This window comes from Neovison vison, chromosome 1, assembly GCF_020171115.1.
Source record: "Neovison vison isolate M4711 chromosome 1, ASM_NN_V1, whole genome shotgun sequence".
NCBI classification, from domain to species: Eukaryota; Metazoa; Chordata; class Mammalia; order Carnivora; family Mustelidae; genus Neogale; species Neogale vison.
The window spans coordinates 238735929-238752537 of record NC_058091.1 but is presented as its reverse complement, the minus strand read 5'-3'; the positions used below and the strand labels follow the sequence as shown (position 1 = coordinate 238752537).

Below are 16609 nucleotides of genomic sequence, written 5' to 3'. Positions count from 1 at the left end.
CAAGGGGAGGTGGGTGGGGGCCTAGGGTAACTGGGTGATGGGCATTAAGGAGGACACTTGGTGTAATGAGCACTGGGTGTTATATGCAACTGATGAATCCTAAATTCTACCCCGAAACTAATAATACACTATCTGTTAATTAAATTGAATTGAAATTTAAACAGATTTTTTCTTTTTTTTTTTTTTAAAGATTTTATTTATTTATTTGACGGAAAGTGAGATCACAAGTAGGCAGAGAGGCAGGCAAGAGAGAGGAGGAAGCAGGCTCCCTGCTGAGCAGAGAGCTTATGCCGGGCTCAATCCCAGGACCCTGAGATCATGACCTGAGTTGAAGGCAGAGGCTTTAACCCACTGAGCCACCCAGGCACCCCATAATTTAAACAGATTTAAAGATGCCTTATGGAGATATAATTCATACATCATACATTTTACCCACTCAAAGTGAGTATTTCAATGGGTTTTATTAACACCATTTTAGAACATTCCCATCACTTTATAAAGAAACTTGGTTTCCTCTATTATCACCTTTCTAACTCCACCCTACTACAATCACTAAACAACCATTCATCTATTTTCTGTCTCTATAGATTTGGTTATTCTGGATATTCATATAAAACAAATGACATGTGTTCTTTTTGTGACGGGCTTCTTTCACTCAGAATAATGTTTTCAAGGTTCATCCATATGGTAGCATGCATCAGTATTTCTTTCCTTTCTATGACTGAATGATTTTCCAGATAGAGGTGAAAAGACTTCTGTCTCCAACTATGCAGAGTTTGGCCAAACTTCACAGCAAAGAGTACGTCTCCACAAGATTGCCTTTACTTCAGATAGTAGTCTCAAGCTTGGGGTCCCCAGTCCCAAGCTTGGGGTCCCCAGTCCTTCCTCATTCTGACCAGCTAGCAACATCAGGTGACCTGTAAGGACCTATTTAGCCAGAGCGATTTCATCTCAGTTGAACAGCCATTTTGTTGTTTATGTAGTAAAACTTAAACTGACCCTGCCCCCCCACACCCAGGGGACTGACTTAAAAGCAAATCCAGGAAATAAGTCCCAGGTAACAGAACCCAAATACAAGGGTGAGTCAGGCCAGGTGGAGACATCCAATCAGTGGGGTGTGCATACTGTCTCCCTAGCTACCAAGGAGTGTGGGCCCTGCCTTTTGGGTGCCTTTTGGGCGCCAATCCTGACCAAGGTGATAGGCTGGTTCAAATAGCTACTACGGGGTGAATTGTAATTCAATTGGCCACCCGTGTGTGACCTAACATGACTGTGCAGCTTTCTCTGTGTGTTACAATCTCATTGGCCACCTGTGTGTGGCCAGGCTCAACCACATGGCCTTTGCTCTATAAAAGTTAGTCTGTGAGGCTGGGAGGGTCACCCTCTCTGTAAGAGGCTGCCCCGAACGTCTGGTTTGATTCTCGATGCTTGGCGTGAAATAAAGCTTTGCTTGACCTTCGCTTTGTATTAGTCTCGTTCCTTTGATTACGGATCCATCAACCCCACTATTCTGCAGGCTCCATAATTTGCTAGAATGACTTACATAACTCAGGAAGGCACATTACACTTACTGTATCTTACACCAATTCTCTGACACCGACTGTGTGTCCTATATTTCAATCCAGTTCTGACACTAACGTCCGGAGTTAGCACCAGTTCCCACAAGGTCCTCAACAAAACTGCCCGTATTTCTGATAACAACCACAACTAGGAACCCCAAGCTGTTTGCACTACTGTCTGACTTGGCTATAGATTTGGGGGTTCCGATTGCTACCTTTGAGCTTCAGTAATTCAGTAGAATGACTCCAGAACTCAAGAAGGTGCTCTACTTATGAGAACCTTTTTATTATAAATGAACAATCAGATGAAGAGGTACATAGGGCAAGGTCTGGAAGGGGCCTGAGCATAGGAATTTCTGTCCCTATGGCGTCAAGGTGTGCCGCAAGTTATTTTTAATTGAGATTTCATTATGTAGGCACATGTTTCATAAAATCATAGGCTATGTGACTGAATTCAACTCCAGGCAATGTCATGGTTGTTTCTTCTGATGAGCGGCCTTCTCAGGGGAAGCTATCTGGGGGTCCCGCCAGAAGTCACCTCATTAACATAGCAGAGAGACTTCTATCATTCAAGAAATCCCAAAGGTTTTTGAAGCTCTGCTCCTTCAACTCGAGACAAAGACCAGATATATTCTTTATTATATCACAAGCCACTTGATGGTTTTTCACCAAGGATCCCTTAATAGCAAAAGGGTCATACCTATTTGATTATCTACATTTCATAAAGTATTTATATAAGAGAACAATAATGAAAACATGAATATGGTAGTCCCCACTGTATTTATGGAGGGTATATTTCAAGACACCCAATAAGATGCCTGAAACCACAGATTGTTCCAAATCCCATATATACTACGCTTTTTCTTATGCATACCTATGGCAAAGTTTAATTTATAAATCAGCCAAGGTAAGAGATTAACAACAATAATAATGAAATAGAACAGTTAAACAATATACTATAATAAAAATTATGTGGATATGTTCTCTCTTCAAGATATCTTATTGCTGGGGCATCTCAGTGGCTCAGTCAGTTGAGCATCCAACTCTTAGTTTTGGCTCAGGTCATGATATCGGCTTGGGGTCATGAGATCCAATCCCACATCAGACTCCATGATGGACACGGTGTCTGCTTAACATCCTCTCTTACCCTCTCCCTCTGCCCCTCCCCCTGCTTGCTTATGCTTGTGTGATCTCTCTCTCAAAAGAAAAGAGAAAGGAGGTGTGCCTGGTGGCTCAGTGGGTTAAAGTGGGTTAAAGCCTCTGCCTTCTGTTCAGGTCATGATCTCAAGGTCCTGGGTTTGAGCCCCGCATCGGGCTCTCTGCTCAGCAGGGAGTTTGCTTCCCCCTCTCTCTCTGCCTGCCTCTCTGCCTACTTGTAATTGCCATATGTCAAATAAATAAATAAAATCTTTAAATGAATAGAAAGGAAAAAAGGAAAAGAAAAGAATCTTATCTAATCCTACTGGGCTCATCCTTCCTCTTCTTGTGAGGATGTGAGATGATCAAATGCCTACGTGAGGAAATGAAGAGTAGTGAATGATGTAGGCATTGTGACACAGGCTTGAGGAACTGAAACTGCAGAGTTAAACTGTAGATAAGGGGGTAACAAATTTATGTGTGCCTAACATTTGAAGGAATCAGTGTGGCATAGGCACAGGAGGCCTTAACTAAATTTCCCATGCCTATCGATAGTATAATCTTATCAATGCCAGTGGCATATTATATCTCATTGTGTAGATCTGGTACAAAAAAATAAGAGTTATTAGTCCAGTCTATCACTCTATTTTGTGATTAAAATGTCCCCCAGGGCAAGGCTACCCAGGTTTGCAGTCTTCCATTTTAATCTAGTCATATAGTTGAGTTGAACAGCACTGCTATGAATGTTTTGGTACAAATTTTGTTTTACATATCCATTTTCAATCCTTTTGCATATATACCTAGAAGTAGTATTGCTGGATGATACGGTAATTATACATTTAACTTCTGGAGGAACAGCCAAACTGTTTTTCACAGTGGCTGCCCCATATTACATTCCCACCAGCAACATGTGAGGGTTCCTATCTGTCCACATTCTCACCAATAGTTCTTTCTCTTCTTCTTCTTAAAATTTCACTTATTTATTTGACGGAAAGATAAAGAGTGAGCATACGCAGGGGGAGCAGCAGAGGGAGAGGGACAAACAGGCTTCCTGCAGAGCAAAAAGACTGTTGTGGGACCCTGGGACCATGACCCCACCCAAAGACAGATGCTTAACCAGCTGAGCCACCCAGATGCCCTTCTTCTTTCTTTCTGGGTTTTTTCCCCCCAAGTTTATTTATTTGTCATTAGAGAGTGAGAGGGAGTTAGCACACAAACAGGGGGAATGGCAGGCAGAGGGAGAAGCGGGCTCCCCACTGAGCAAGGAGCCTTTTGTGGGACTCAATCCCAGAACCCTGGGATCATGACCAAAGGCAAAGGCAGACGCTTAACTGAATGAGCCATCCAGGCGTCCCCTCTTCTTTCTTTTTATTAGAGCCAGACTAGTGGTTGTGAAGTGGTGCCTCATTATGGCTTTGATTTACCTTTCCTCAATGACCAATGATTTTAAGAATCTTTTCCCATGCCTGTTTGACCATCTGTTTAGCTTCTTTGAAGAAATATCGATTTAAGTTCTTTGCCCAGGTTTTAATTATTGTTTGTCCTGTGCAGTTTATTAATGATGAATGATGTTAAGCATCCTTTCATGTACTTTTCAGGCATGTATATAGTTTCTTTGGAGAAATGGCTATTTAAGTCTTTGCCCCAGTTTTTACTTGAATTGTCTTTTTTGTTGATGAGTTATAGGAGCTGTGTAGATATCCTGGATACTAAACCATTATCAGATATATAATTTGCAAATATTTTCCCCCATTTTGTAGGTTGTTTTTTCATCTTTTTTGATAATGCTTTTTGATGCAGGAAAGTTTTAAATTTTGATGAAATTCCATTTATTGTTTTTGTCTTTTGTTGTTCTTGCTTTTGGTGTCATATCTCTGAATTCATTGCCAGAACAGAGGTCATGAGGATTAATTTCTGTGTTTTCTTCCAAGAGCTTTATAGTTTTAATTCTTATATTTGTGTAATTGATCCATTTTGAGTTAATTTTTGTATACAGTCTAAGTTAAGGATACAAATTAATTCATCTGTATCTGGATATCCAGGTGTCCCAGTGCCATTTATTTGAAAGATTTATTCATTCAATGTTCTCAACATCCTTGTCAAAATCAGCTGTCCGTAGAAACATGGGTTTATTTCTGGACTCTCACTTCTCTTTCACTGACCTCATGTTTGTCCCTGTGCCGGTTTCACAGTGTCTTCATTACTATTGCTTCACAAAAAGTTTTGAAATCAGGAATTGTAAGTCCTCCAACTTTGTTCTTGTTTTTTAAAAATTGTTTGTCTATAGCATCTTTGGAAATTCCATGTGAACTCTAGAATCACCTTGTTAATTTATACAAAAAGCTTAGATTCTTATAAGACATTAGTTGAATCTGTGGATCAGTTGGGGGGAATTGACATCTTAACATATTAAGATCCATCTATATGGGATGTTATTCCATTTATTTAGATATTATTTAATTTGTTTCAATACCATTTTGTAGTTTTAGGAGTTTAAGTTTGCTCTTCTTTGGTAATATTTACTCCTAATCATTGTATTTCTTTTAATGCTATTGTAAATGACTTTTTTTGGAAATTTCATTTTTTGCAAGTGTATAGATATAAAATTGATTTTTGTACGTTGAGCTTGTATCTTACAACTTTATTAAACTTGATTAGTTTTAATATATTTTAGTGAATCCACAGGATTTTAAAACATTTTTATTTATTTGAGAGCGAGAGAATGAGAGAGAGAGAGCATGAGAAGGGGGAGTGTCAGAGGGAGAAGTAGACTCCCTGCTGAACAGGGAGCCCAATGCGGGACTTGATCTTGGGACTCCAGGATCATGACCTGAGCCGAAGGCAGTTGTTAAACCAACTGAGCCACCCAGGCGCCCCTCCACAAGATTTTTTAAATATACATGATCATAAAATCTATGAATTTAGATAGTTGTGCTTCTTTCTTTCCCACCTGGATGTCATTTATTTCTTTTTCTTGAGTAATCGCCATGGCCAGAATTTCTAGAACAATGCCAAATGAAGGTGGTAAGGACATATATCCTTATTTTGTTGCTCATCTCAGGGCAAAAGCACCTAGTCTTTGATTATTAGCTATGATATCGACTGACTTTTTCTGTAGATGCCCTTGATCATGTTGAGGATGCTCTTCCTAATTTGTTGGTTTTTTTTTTTTTTTCATGAAAGGGGTTGGATTTTATCAAATGCTTCTGTGTTTATTTAGATGATCATGTTTTTATGTTTTATCCTGATATGATATGGTGTATTACACTGACTGATTTTCAGCTGTTAAACCAACAATTCCTGGGATAAATCTAAATTGGTCATGGTATATAATTCTTTTTATACATTCTTCTTATAAATTGCTGGAGTCAATTTCTAGTATTTTATTGGGGGTTCTTTCATTCATACTCATAAGGAATATTAGACTGTAGTTTTCTTTTCTTATGATTTGTCAAGCACTCTTTCTTAAACATTACCATGATATTGGGCACCTGGGTGGCTCAGCTGATTAAGCAATTGCTTTTGGTTCAGGTCATGATCCCAGAGTCCCTGGATCAAGTTCTGCATCGGGCTCCCAGCTCCACGTGGAGTCTGCTTCTCCCTCTGACCTTCTCCCTCCTCATGCTTTCCCTCATTCTCTCTCTCTCTCTCTCTCACATGGATAAATAAAATCTAAAAAAAGAAAAAAAAACATTATCACAATATCATACCTATCATATATAATACCATAGTTTAAAAAAAAAACACTGGTAATTTTTTTATATCCTCAAAGATACAGGTCAGTATTCAAACTTCTTCCATTGTGGGTAATTTGAGGTGGCTCATAAAGAGCCTCTCCTGATCTAGAGAATAAGGGAGTTCTGATTATGATAAGAGGTGGGGGCGGGGGGTGTTGGGGAAAAGAAGACTGTGTGGGAAAGAGCAGAAACTCTTGACTCAGGATACAAGGACTTCTGAGGAAAAGAATTGACATCCATTTGGCTCCAGATGACAGCACAGGAACAAAAGAGGAAGCTACAGGGAGAATTTTGGGCTCAGAAATGGAAGTTCTATGACCTCAGTCCTACAAATATACAATTCGTCACACCACAACAGATATCCAAATTCATTGTACATGTGGAAGTAGAACTGTCGCTTCTCCGAATCCATTTCTCACTCCTTGTTACTTCCTTCCCTGTTTAGGGCACATTTTTCTGCCCTGCCTTATCAACAAAACTTGCTCAATCCTTGGGTCTCAGTTGGGTTCCCCTGTATACCCACCCTCAATTTTTCTCTGCCAGTTTTCTAGGTTGTTGTTGTTGTTTTTTTTTTTTCTGCAGAAGAAACTGTATGATGCATAGCTATAGATTCAGTGTATCAGTGGGAGAAGTTGAGTTCAGAATCGTCCTGCATCACCCTTTTGAAAAGAAACTTTACCCACCCCCAATTTTGAATGTTTGAATCCTACTCCTGTGCTGCTATATGCTGTCAGATCAGAAAATGCTACATGCCTTGTGACTGGAAATGTGACACATGTTTTATGGCATCCAACCTCAGAAAAATATTTTTATTTGACCTTAACGAAGCAAAACACTAATCGGTTTTTTTTCTCACTTAACTCACAGCTGCAATAAAGCCTCAGCCACTCTTTCCATTCATTCAATCAGTTTTTCAGTAAAGATTTATGGAGCACCTACCTTGTGCCAGGCACTGTCTTTGGGACTAGAGATTCAGAAGTAAACAACACTGACACCACTGCTGCTCTCAGCAGTTGTCATGGTACTTCCAACACAATACTCAACAAACAAAAAAAGTATGACTACAGAAGATGATTTCCAATTGAGATTAATGCTGTGAAGAAAATAATGTATGATGTTGTAATCAGGATGATGAGGCAGGAGGGGCTCCTTCAGATGAGGTAATATTTGAATTGAATCCTGAACAATGAGGGGCCTGCCATAAGAAGATCAGTATTTAGAGCTTAATTTGGTAGAAGTTCCACGGTCTCCTGTTATCGCAGGAGCATCTTTACCCAAATACTCTGCCTTCCAGCCAGGTGACTAGAAGTTGACTGTATGTGTGCTTATCTGAAGGCCACCCCCCCCTTTTTTAAGATTTTATTTCTTTATTTGACAGAGCAAGAAAGGGAGTACAAGCAGGTTGGGTGGGAGAGGAAGAGGCAGGCTTCCTGCCTAGCACGGAGACTGATGCCCGGCTCTATCCCTGGACCCTGGGATCATGACCTGAGCCAAAGGCAGACGCTTAACGCCTGAGCCACCCAGGTGCCCCAGACCAACCCCTTTACTGGTGAATTAGGTACCAGTCCTTTTTTTTTTTTTTTACCTATTCAAGGACATTTCTCCAGACTCCCTTCTTTCTCCTATATCACCAAGTTTCCCCTCTCTACTGGATTATTCCCATCTGCATACAACCATATTTTTTCTCTTATCTTAAGAACCAATTAACCTGGGTGGCTCAGTCATTAAGCATCTGCCCTTGGCTCAAGTCATGATCCCAGGGTCCTGGGATTGAGCCTCACATGGGGCCTCCCTGCTCAACCAAAGACTGCTTCTCCCCTCCCACTCCCCCACTTGTATTCCTTCTCTCCCTCTGTCAAGTAAATAAATAAAATCTTTTTAAAAAATTAAAAAATAATTTAAAAAAATGATTAACGTAGGGCACTTGGGTGGCTCAGTCAGTTAATGACCGACTCTTCATCTCTGCTCAGACCATGGTCTCATGGTTGTGGGATGGAGCCCCGAGTCAGGCTCTGCATTCAGTGGGGAGTCTGCTTGAGATTTTTTCTCCCTCTCCCTCTGCCCCTCCCCTCAATTGTATGCGGGTGATCTCTCTCTCTGTCTAAAATAAATAATCTTAAAAAAAATATTAACGGGCATCTGGGTGGCTCCATCAGTTAAGCATCTGCCTTCGATTCAGGTCATGATTCCAGGGTCCTGGGATTGGGCCCCATATGGTGCTCACTCCCCCGTGGGGAGTCTGCTTCTCCCTCTGTCTCTCCCTCTGCCTCTCCCCCTGCTCATGCCCTTGCTCTCTCTCTCTCAAATGAATAAATAAATAATCTTTAAAAATGTATAAAAAACAATTAACACCACGATACTCAGTAGTGAAAGACTAAAAACTTAGCCTCTAAAATCAGGATCAAGACAAGGATGCCCATTTTTGCCACTTCTATTTAACATAGTGGAATTCGGGGCACCTGGGTGGCTCAGTGTGTTAAAGCCTCTGCTTTCAGCTCAGGTCATGATCCCAGGGTCCTGGGATCGAGCCCTGCATCGGGCTTTCTACTCAGCAGAGAGCCTGTTTCCCTCCCTCTCTCTCTGCCTGTCTCTCTGCCTGCTTGTGATCTCTATCAAATAAATAAATAAAAAACCTTTAACACAATGGAATTCTAGCTAAAGAAATAAGGCAAGAAAAATAAATAAAAGGCATCCAAAGTGAAAAAGAAGCAAAATTATCTCTATTCACAAATGACATAATTTATATGTAGAAAATTGTAAAGAGGGGCATCTGGGTGGCTCAGTCAGTGAGGCATTCAACTCTTGGTTTCAGCTCAGGTCATTATTTCGTGCATTCCAGATTTGAGCCCCTCAGTGGGCTCCATGCTCAGAGGGGAATCTGCTTGAAGATTCTCTCCCTCTGTCTCTCCCCCTACTTGTTCATGTGTGTTCACACTCTCTCTCTCTAATAAATAAATGAATCTTTTTTTAAAGAAAATCATAAAAATTACACACACACACACACACACACACAACTGTTAGAAAAAATAAATTCAGGGATGCCCGGGTGGCTCAATTGTTAGGCATTTGCCTTCGGCTCGGGTCATGATCTCAGGGTCCTGGGATAGAGTCTCACATCAGGCTCCTTCCTCAGTGGGGAGCCTGCTTCTCCTTCTCCCTCTCCCACTCGCCCTGCTTGTGATCCTTCTCTGGCTGTGTATCCTCTCTCTGTCAAACAAATAAAATCTTAAAAAAAAAAAAAAAGAAAAAAATGAATTCAGGAAAGTTTCAAGATACAAAATTAACATATAAAATCCAGTGAGTTTTGGTACCCTGGTGGCTTATGAGTTAAGCCTCTGCCTTCAGCTCAGGTCCTGATCCCAGGGTCCTGGGATTGATTGAGTCCCATATCTGGCTCCCTGCTCAGCAGAGAGCCTGCTTCTCCCTCTCCCTCTGCTGCTCCCCCTGTTTGTGCTCTCTCTGTTCCTATCTCTCAAATAAATAAATAAAATATTTAAAAAATTTAAAAATTTTAAAAATAAAATTGCAATTTTAACACATACTTCTAACTCAGTACTCCTGATTGTTTTGCCTTTGCTGTTTTTTTTTTCCATAGTACTTATCTTCTAACGCACTATAGACTTTACTCTTCCCACTGCAATATAAGCAAAAAAACGGGGACTTTTGCTGCTCTGTTCACTAATGTATCCTCAGCACTTCCAAGTGCTTGTTGTGTAGTAGGAACTCACCAAATGTTGCACAAACAGCAAAGGGGAAGGGAGGGAAAAATAAAACAAGAGGAAATCAGAGAGGGAGACAAACCATAGAGACTCTTAATCATAGGAATGAGGGTTGATGGAGGGGGGTGGGAGGTGGGGGGTTGCGGTAAATGGGTGATGGGCATTAAGGAGGACATGTGATATAATGAGCACTGGGTATTACACAAGACTATGAATCCCTGAGCTCTACCTCTGAAACTAATAATATACTACAGGTTAATTAATTGAATTTAAATAAAAATACATGCAAGTTTAAAAATTGTTGAACAAACAAATGACCAGAGCATTCCCAGGAGAGTGAAGAGCCAGTGTGAAAGGAAGTAATGCCAGAGTGGAGCAGCTAGAATATGCTGAGGAGGAGACAGAGACAAAGATAGGGAAGGAAGCATAGGAAACTGCTGACCACTCTGTCCCTGTGTCCCCCACCTGAAAAGTTCTCAATTCTCCTTTTCTCTGTGTCCTTTAAGGACCCTGTTTCCCACATCCTTAACTGCTGACTGATGCTTTCCAGGTTCCCTTTTTAGCAATCTCCTTGCTCTATCCCTGGAGCTTCCCCATCTACATGACTTCACAACCACTTCTACACTGAGGGCTCCTCAGTTCTGGAATGCAGCCCAAACTTGTCTTGTCAGATCTAAACTCCAAAGACCAGCTAGCTACTGGATTTGAAGCACTTCAAGCTCATAAGTGCCCTTCTCCTAATCTTTTTTTTTTCCTTTTCCATTTCCATCCCTCTGAGTGAGACTGGCATCCTCTAAACCAGAAACCTGAAGCATCTTGTCTTTCCCCACATTCAGGCATCCTGGGACCCATCCGGTTCTACCTCTTTCAGAGCTCTTGGAGACATCCTTCCTCCACATTTCCATGGCAACTGCTGTCCTGGTCAGGTCTTCACCCTTTCTTACCTAGACTCATTCAATAATCTCTTCAGGGGGGTGGGAGGTTGGGGTACCAGGTGGTGGGTATTATAGAGGGCACAGCTTGCATGGAGCACTGGGTGTGGTGAAAAAATAATGGTGAAAAAATAATGAATACTGTTTTTCTGAAAATAAATAAATTGGAAAAAAAAATACCTACAGACTCAAAAAAAAAAAATAACCTCTTCAGTGCTCCTTTAGGATCTGCTAATCCATCCTCCACGTGGCCACCTGTGGGCTTTTTCAAACACACATTTGCTTCCAGTAACTGTCCACTTCAAACTCATTAATCACTCCTCACACCCTGCGAGATCATCTCTTAAGGCCCTTCATGACATGCTCTTAGTTAAATCTCTCTTCTGCCCAGAGCAGAAAGATGGCTCTTAAGTTTGTGCTCTCTCTCTCTGTCAAATAAATAAATAAAATCTTAAAAAATAATAAAATAGGATATTTTATTTATTTGACAGAGTGCTCGTGCACAAGCAGGGGGAGCAGAAGAGGGAGAAGAGGCTCCCCGCTGAGCAGGAAGCCCTACTCAGGGCTCCAACCCAGAACCCTGGAATCATGACCTGGTCTGAAGGCAGCCACTTAACCAACTGAGCCATTGAGCCACCCAGCCGCTGCTAAAAAATATATATATATATATATATATATATATTATATATATATAATATACATATATATATATTTAAAGACTTTATTTATTTATTTGACAGAGAGAGAGATCACAAGTAGGCAGAGAGTCAGGTAGAGAGAGAGAGAGAGAAGCAGGCTCCCTGCTGAGCAAAGAGCCTGATGCGGGGCTCCATCCCAGGACACTGAGATCATGACCTGAGCCGAAGTCAGCTGCTTAATCCACTGAGTCACTCAGGCACCCCAAATAAATAAAATCTTAAAAAAAAAAAAGAGTTTCTAACCACTCATTATTGACTTTTTAAATTTACCTCCTCACAGTGCAGTAATAAACAGTGTGTGGGCTGGCACTTGCCTTCGATGATATTTTGAATAGCATTGCTTTACAAGGCCCTACATAACCTGGCCCTGCTATTCTCTCATGTTTTCTCTTACTGTTCTTCCCTACCACCCCTGCTCACTCTGCTTCAGCCACACTGGCCTCCTTATTGTATCCTTTAACACTCAGGATTTTTATGCTTGCCATTGTCTCTGCCTGAAATGCTATTCCTGCAGATATCCTTAAGCTCACTTTCCCAATTAGCTCAGGAGATTGTTCAAATATCCCCATCAGAGAGACCTTCCTAACACTCCCATATAACATATGAATCCTCAAGACTCTGTCCTCTTTCTCTTCACAAGCCTTATCATAGTTTGATATTTGTTTATTGTCTGCCCCTGACCCCCACTATCCAACTAGAATCTGAATTCCATATGAACAAGAACTTCTGTATTATTCTTGGTATATCCACAGGGTTTAGCATAGTCCCTGGCATATAATCAGCACTTGAATGAATGAATGTCACCAGCTTCCATCACTGGGATCTCCAGCCCTACCTAATCAGTTATAATTCTCAGATCTGGCCATATACTTTCAGATTTGAGCCTTTTAAAAGATTTTATTTATTTATTTGACAGAGAGAGATCACAAGTAGGCAGAGAGGCAGACAGAGAGAGAGAGGAGGAAGCAGGCTTCCCGCTGAGCAGAGAGCCTGATGCGGGACTCGATCCCAGGACCCTGAGATCATGACCTGAGCCAAAGGCAGCGGCTTAACCCACTGAGCCACCCAGGCGCCCAGATTTGAGCCTTTTAAAGTACCCATTTTTGCCTGGCAACGTCCTTCCTGAGGAAGTGATATTCACCTCTCAGACCCAGAATAAATGTCTCCTTTCCTGTACAGTCTTCCAGAGGAGCTCATAGAGTAGATCCCTCCCATTCATAGAATCACAACTATCTTTTCTGTGTACATCTCCCTTATTAGATTGAGAATTCCCTGAGGACATGGATGTTTTGGACTCATCTTTATATATCAGTGTCCTAATACAGGGCCTGAGGTTGAGCAGAGGCTCCAGAACTTTGATGAAGAGCGCTCATAGCTATTCAAATGTAAGTTGCTGCTTGAGGTCATTAGTTCTCTGATACTGGAAATGTTCCCCTGCGCTGGATGAAGTCCTCTTGGGGATACTCCGAGGGGTTTCCTGCCTGGGGATGGCAATTTATCAGTCCCCGTGATTCTTTGAGTCTGTGGTCTGGTAATCCGTGTAACTCTCCCAACAATGTTATTTTGCATCCTCCATTCCTACCTGTGTGGCGCTGGACACTGGAGGCAGGCAGGCCAGAGGGCTGTGCTTATATGTGCCCCCTCCTCCATCCCTCTTCCAGGTCCTCTGTGAGGCAGGTGTCTAGCTCTCTGATGCATATGGCTGCCTCCTCAATGTAAAGAAGGGACTCCTAGGGGGCACCTGGGTGGCTCAGGGTGTTGGGCCTCTGCCTTCAGCTCAGGTCATGATCCCAGGGTCCTGGGATTGAGCCTCGCATCAGGCTCTCTGCTCAGTGAGAGCCTGCTTCCTCCTTTCTCTCTGCCTGCCTCTCTGCCTACTTGCAATCTCTCTCAGTCAAATAAATAAATAAAATCTTAAAAAAAAAAAAAGAAAAAGAAGGGACTCCTAGAAGGAGCAGTACCTCTTGGCTGATGTCCTGGGTCTCTGAGAAAATGTGGTTTGGAACGCACATGTCATTACTTGCCCTGTGAGAGGTCTAAGATGTTGTGAAGTATCTAAGCTATTATCCTAGTTACAAGTTAAAGATCCAGCCAGAAACAATTATACACACAAGATATCTGGTTCAGAGACAGACTGTTTAATGACAGCATCTTGTAACCGTCCTCCATGCATAAATTCCCCTTTAGATGACACAGTGAAAGCCAGCGTACCTGTGTGTGCGGAGGGGCTTTACACAGCAGAAGAGAAACCCTGAAATTATGAAATTCAGAATTTATGTGAGACAGATGGTAGAGCTGTCCCTTCTCCATGGAGAGTTGGGAGAGAGAAAGAGAGAGAGAGAGAGAATAAGCATGTAACTCTGAGTTTTATTACTTTTGAAAGGGGGAGCAGCTGGCTCTTGGGAAATGCACCAGAGAGCAAACATTCTGTATCTTCCTCGGCATGTTTACCATTCAAACAACCTTAACACGGGTGTAAGTAATCTCAGAAAGCCGGATTGCACAGAAACCCCCATTTCTCACACACAGCTCTAGACAGGAAACACTCCCTGCCTCTTCCACCCTTTAAATTCTATCCTTAGGTTTCTAGGGGATTTGGATGAAGAAAGCTAAATATAATGGATTCCACAGCCAGCACTGTGCGCCAGCAGATCACAGACACCCATTGAGTGAATGACACCTATCTCCTTCTTTCAGATTTTAATGAAGATGAGGCAGAGGGTTGGTTGGTTAAGATGTCCGGATGAGGCTTCTGTGGAGCCAGGGCAATCTGAGCCAATTCATTGGTCTCTCTCGTAGGCCCTAGGCGACGACCCCCACACTCTGAAGCACCGCTAAGGTTCCTGACATCCCCACCGCCAGGGCCGAATGCGCACAGGCTGAGACCACGCCAGACTTCATCGGGTCTTCTTGGTAGAGGTCTTCAGGGTCCAGAAAGGGATTCCCATCCAGCGTCAGGTTACTCACCGTGGGCAGCTCTTCTGGCCGAGGCTCTTTGTTCAGCCTGTTGCACCTAAGATCAAGCTCGCTAAGCCTGGCCGGTAGTCCCTTAGGCACCTGCTCCAACCTGGCGAAGGACAAGTTGAGAGAGTTCAGTGTCCTCGGCCAGACACACACAGGAGCGCCTGGGGCGGTGGCGCGCAGCGAGTTGTGGCTGAGGTCTAGGCGCTGAGGTTGCACACCCGCCCGCACCATCGCCAAGCACACGCCGTTGGGCGTCTGTATCCCGGTGTTCCGTAAAACTAGAGCCTGGAGGGCCGGGAACTTGTGCGGACAGAGAGCTGCAGTCAGTCCGTGCTCGCCCAGTCGGGGATTGTCGGACAGGTCTAAGGTGGTGAGGGCCAGGAAGGTGGGGAGGTGTGCGCAGGAAAAAGCAAGCGAGTGTGCTTGCGCAATGTTCAGTACCTTGAGGCCCGGCTTCAGCCACCGCTGCAGTTCGGTGAGCCAGGCACCTCCCGCTGTCCACGACACGTTCCGGAGAGTGAGGGTGGAGAGCGCAGGCCCAGTCGCTTCCAGAAGCGGCGGTGGCGTCCCGCCGGTTACCTCCAGATCCTGGAGCGTCAGTTCCTTGATGCGGGAGTACGCCAGCGCACGCAGGAAGGCGGCCACGAGCACAGCAGGAACCTGCGCAGAGGCCACTGTGAGCCGCCGCAAGCGCAGAGCTTTCAGCACGTCAGCGTACTGCTTCGGGTCTGTGTCTGCGCCTTTTAGAAACTGTTCCAAGTTGTGGCCGCCGCCATGGATCTCCACCTCGATGGCACTTACACACTGGTAGGCGTTGGACCACTCGGGCTGCGGATCTGTGAAGTTGCAGAAGCAGCGGAAATCCTCGTCGTCCACTTCGCAGGGCTCTAGTACGACCTCAGAGACGCACAGCGTTGGCAGCAACAGCAGCAGCAAGCAGGGCGCGCGCACCTAAGGAAGAAAGCAGAGGTCAGGGCTACCCCAATCAGTGCCTGGGGTTCCTTGAGTAGTTCCCTTTGGGCCCCAAGACCGTACACTCACCATGGTCTATTGGTGCTCCGGGTCTCTGTGTCCTGGCGGGCTCAGGGAGGAGCTACTTTGCTGTACAGCCGCACCCACCTGTTTCTTCTAGGCTTCACACACTTAGCTGTGCTCTTGGGCGGCCTGCGAGTTTATGCAACCGTGGGATATCACTCTGTTCTTTTCTCTGTGAACCCTGGTCACTCCCCACCTCTCTGCCACCCAACTACTCCATGCGGTACCCTTCTGGGAAGTTTTGCAATGAAGGATGTTGCCAGGACTGTAACAGGAAGGATCTTGTAGGGCATTTAGAGTGCAATGCCCCAGGCAGTATCCTGATGAGTCAGATACCCCAGGCTTGTTTACTAGCTTTGGGGAAAGAAAAGTCCCCAGTGCTTCTGGCCAGGACTCTCACTTCCCCGTCTTTATCCCACGGAATCAACTGGGATAGTTTCTTTAACTTTTTCCTCGTCTGGGTTACTATTAACTTACCAACACCCAAATCCAATCCCCTGAATACCCTCGCATGTTTAGCTGTTGCCCACGACAGCTTCCGGAGACTGAGGGTGGAGAGCGCAGCTAGATATTTTGTGGAGGATATCGCAAACTTCCTTTGTTGACTCCAAGGAATAGCATTGAGGTTCAAGGGAAGGAAGTTGGTCTGAAGAACAACCCCTTCCTTTATGATTTGTTGTTGACTTTTTCTTTTTTAAAACTTTGATTATGAAGAAAGTAAGAGCTTTGATTTTGGGGGTGGGGGGCCATTTGGGTGGCTCAGTCGGTTAAGCCGCTGCCTTTGGCTCAGGTCATGATCTCAGGGTAGGGATTGAGCCCCACGTGGGG

At 43.6% G+C, this 16609-nt stretch overlaps 1 protein-coding gene across 1 annotated transcript; it reads right to left on the bottom strand.

Moving 5' to 3' along the window:
* Nucleotides 1-13899: 13899 nt before the first annotated feature.
* Nucleotides 13900-16115, bottom strand: CD14 (CD14 molecule). Its single transcript, XM_044226249.1, has 2 exons — nt 15788-16115; nt 13900-15697 (listed from the first exon to the last, which is right to left on the bottom strand). Exons 1-2 carry the CDS (start codon nt 15788-15790, stop codon nt 14585-14587), a joined length of 1116 nt encoding a protein of 371 aa, XP_044082184.1. The 5' UTR covers nt 15791-16115; the 3' UTR covers nt 13900-14584.
* Nucleotides 16116-16609: the final 494 nt, after the last annotated feature.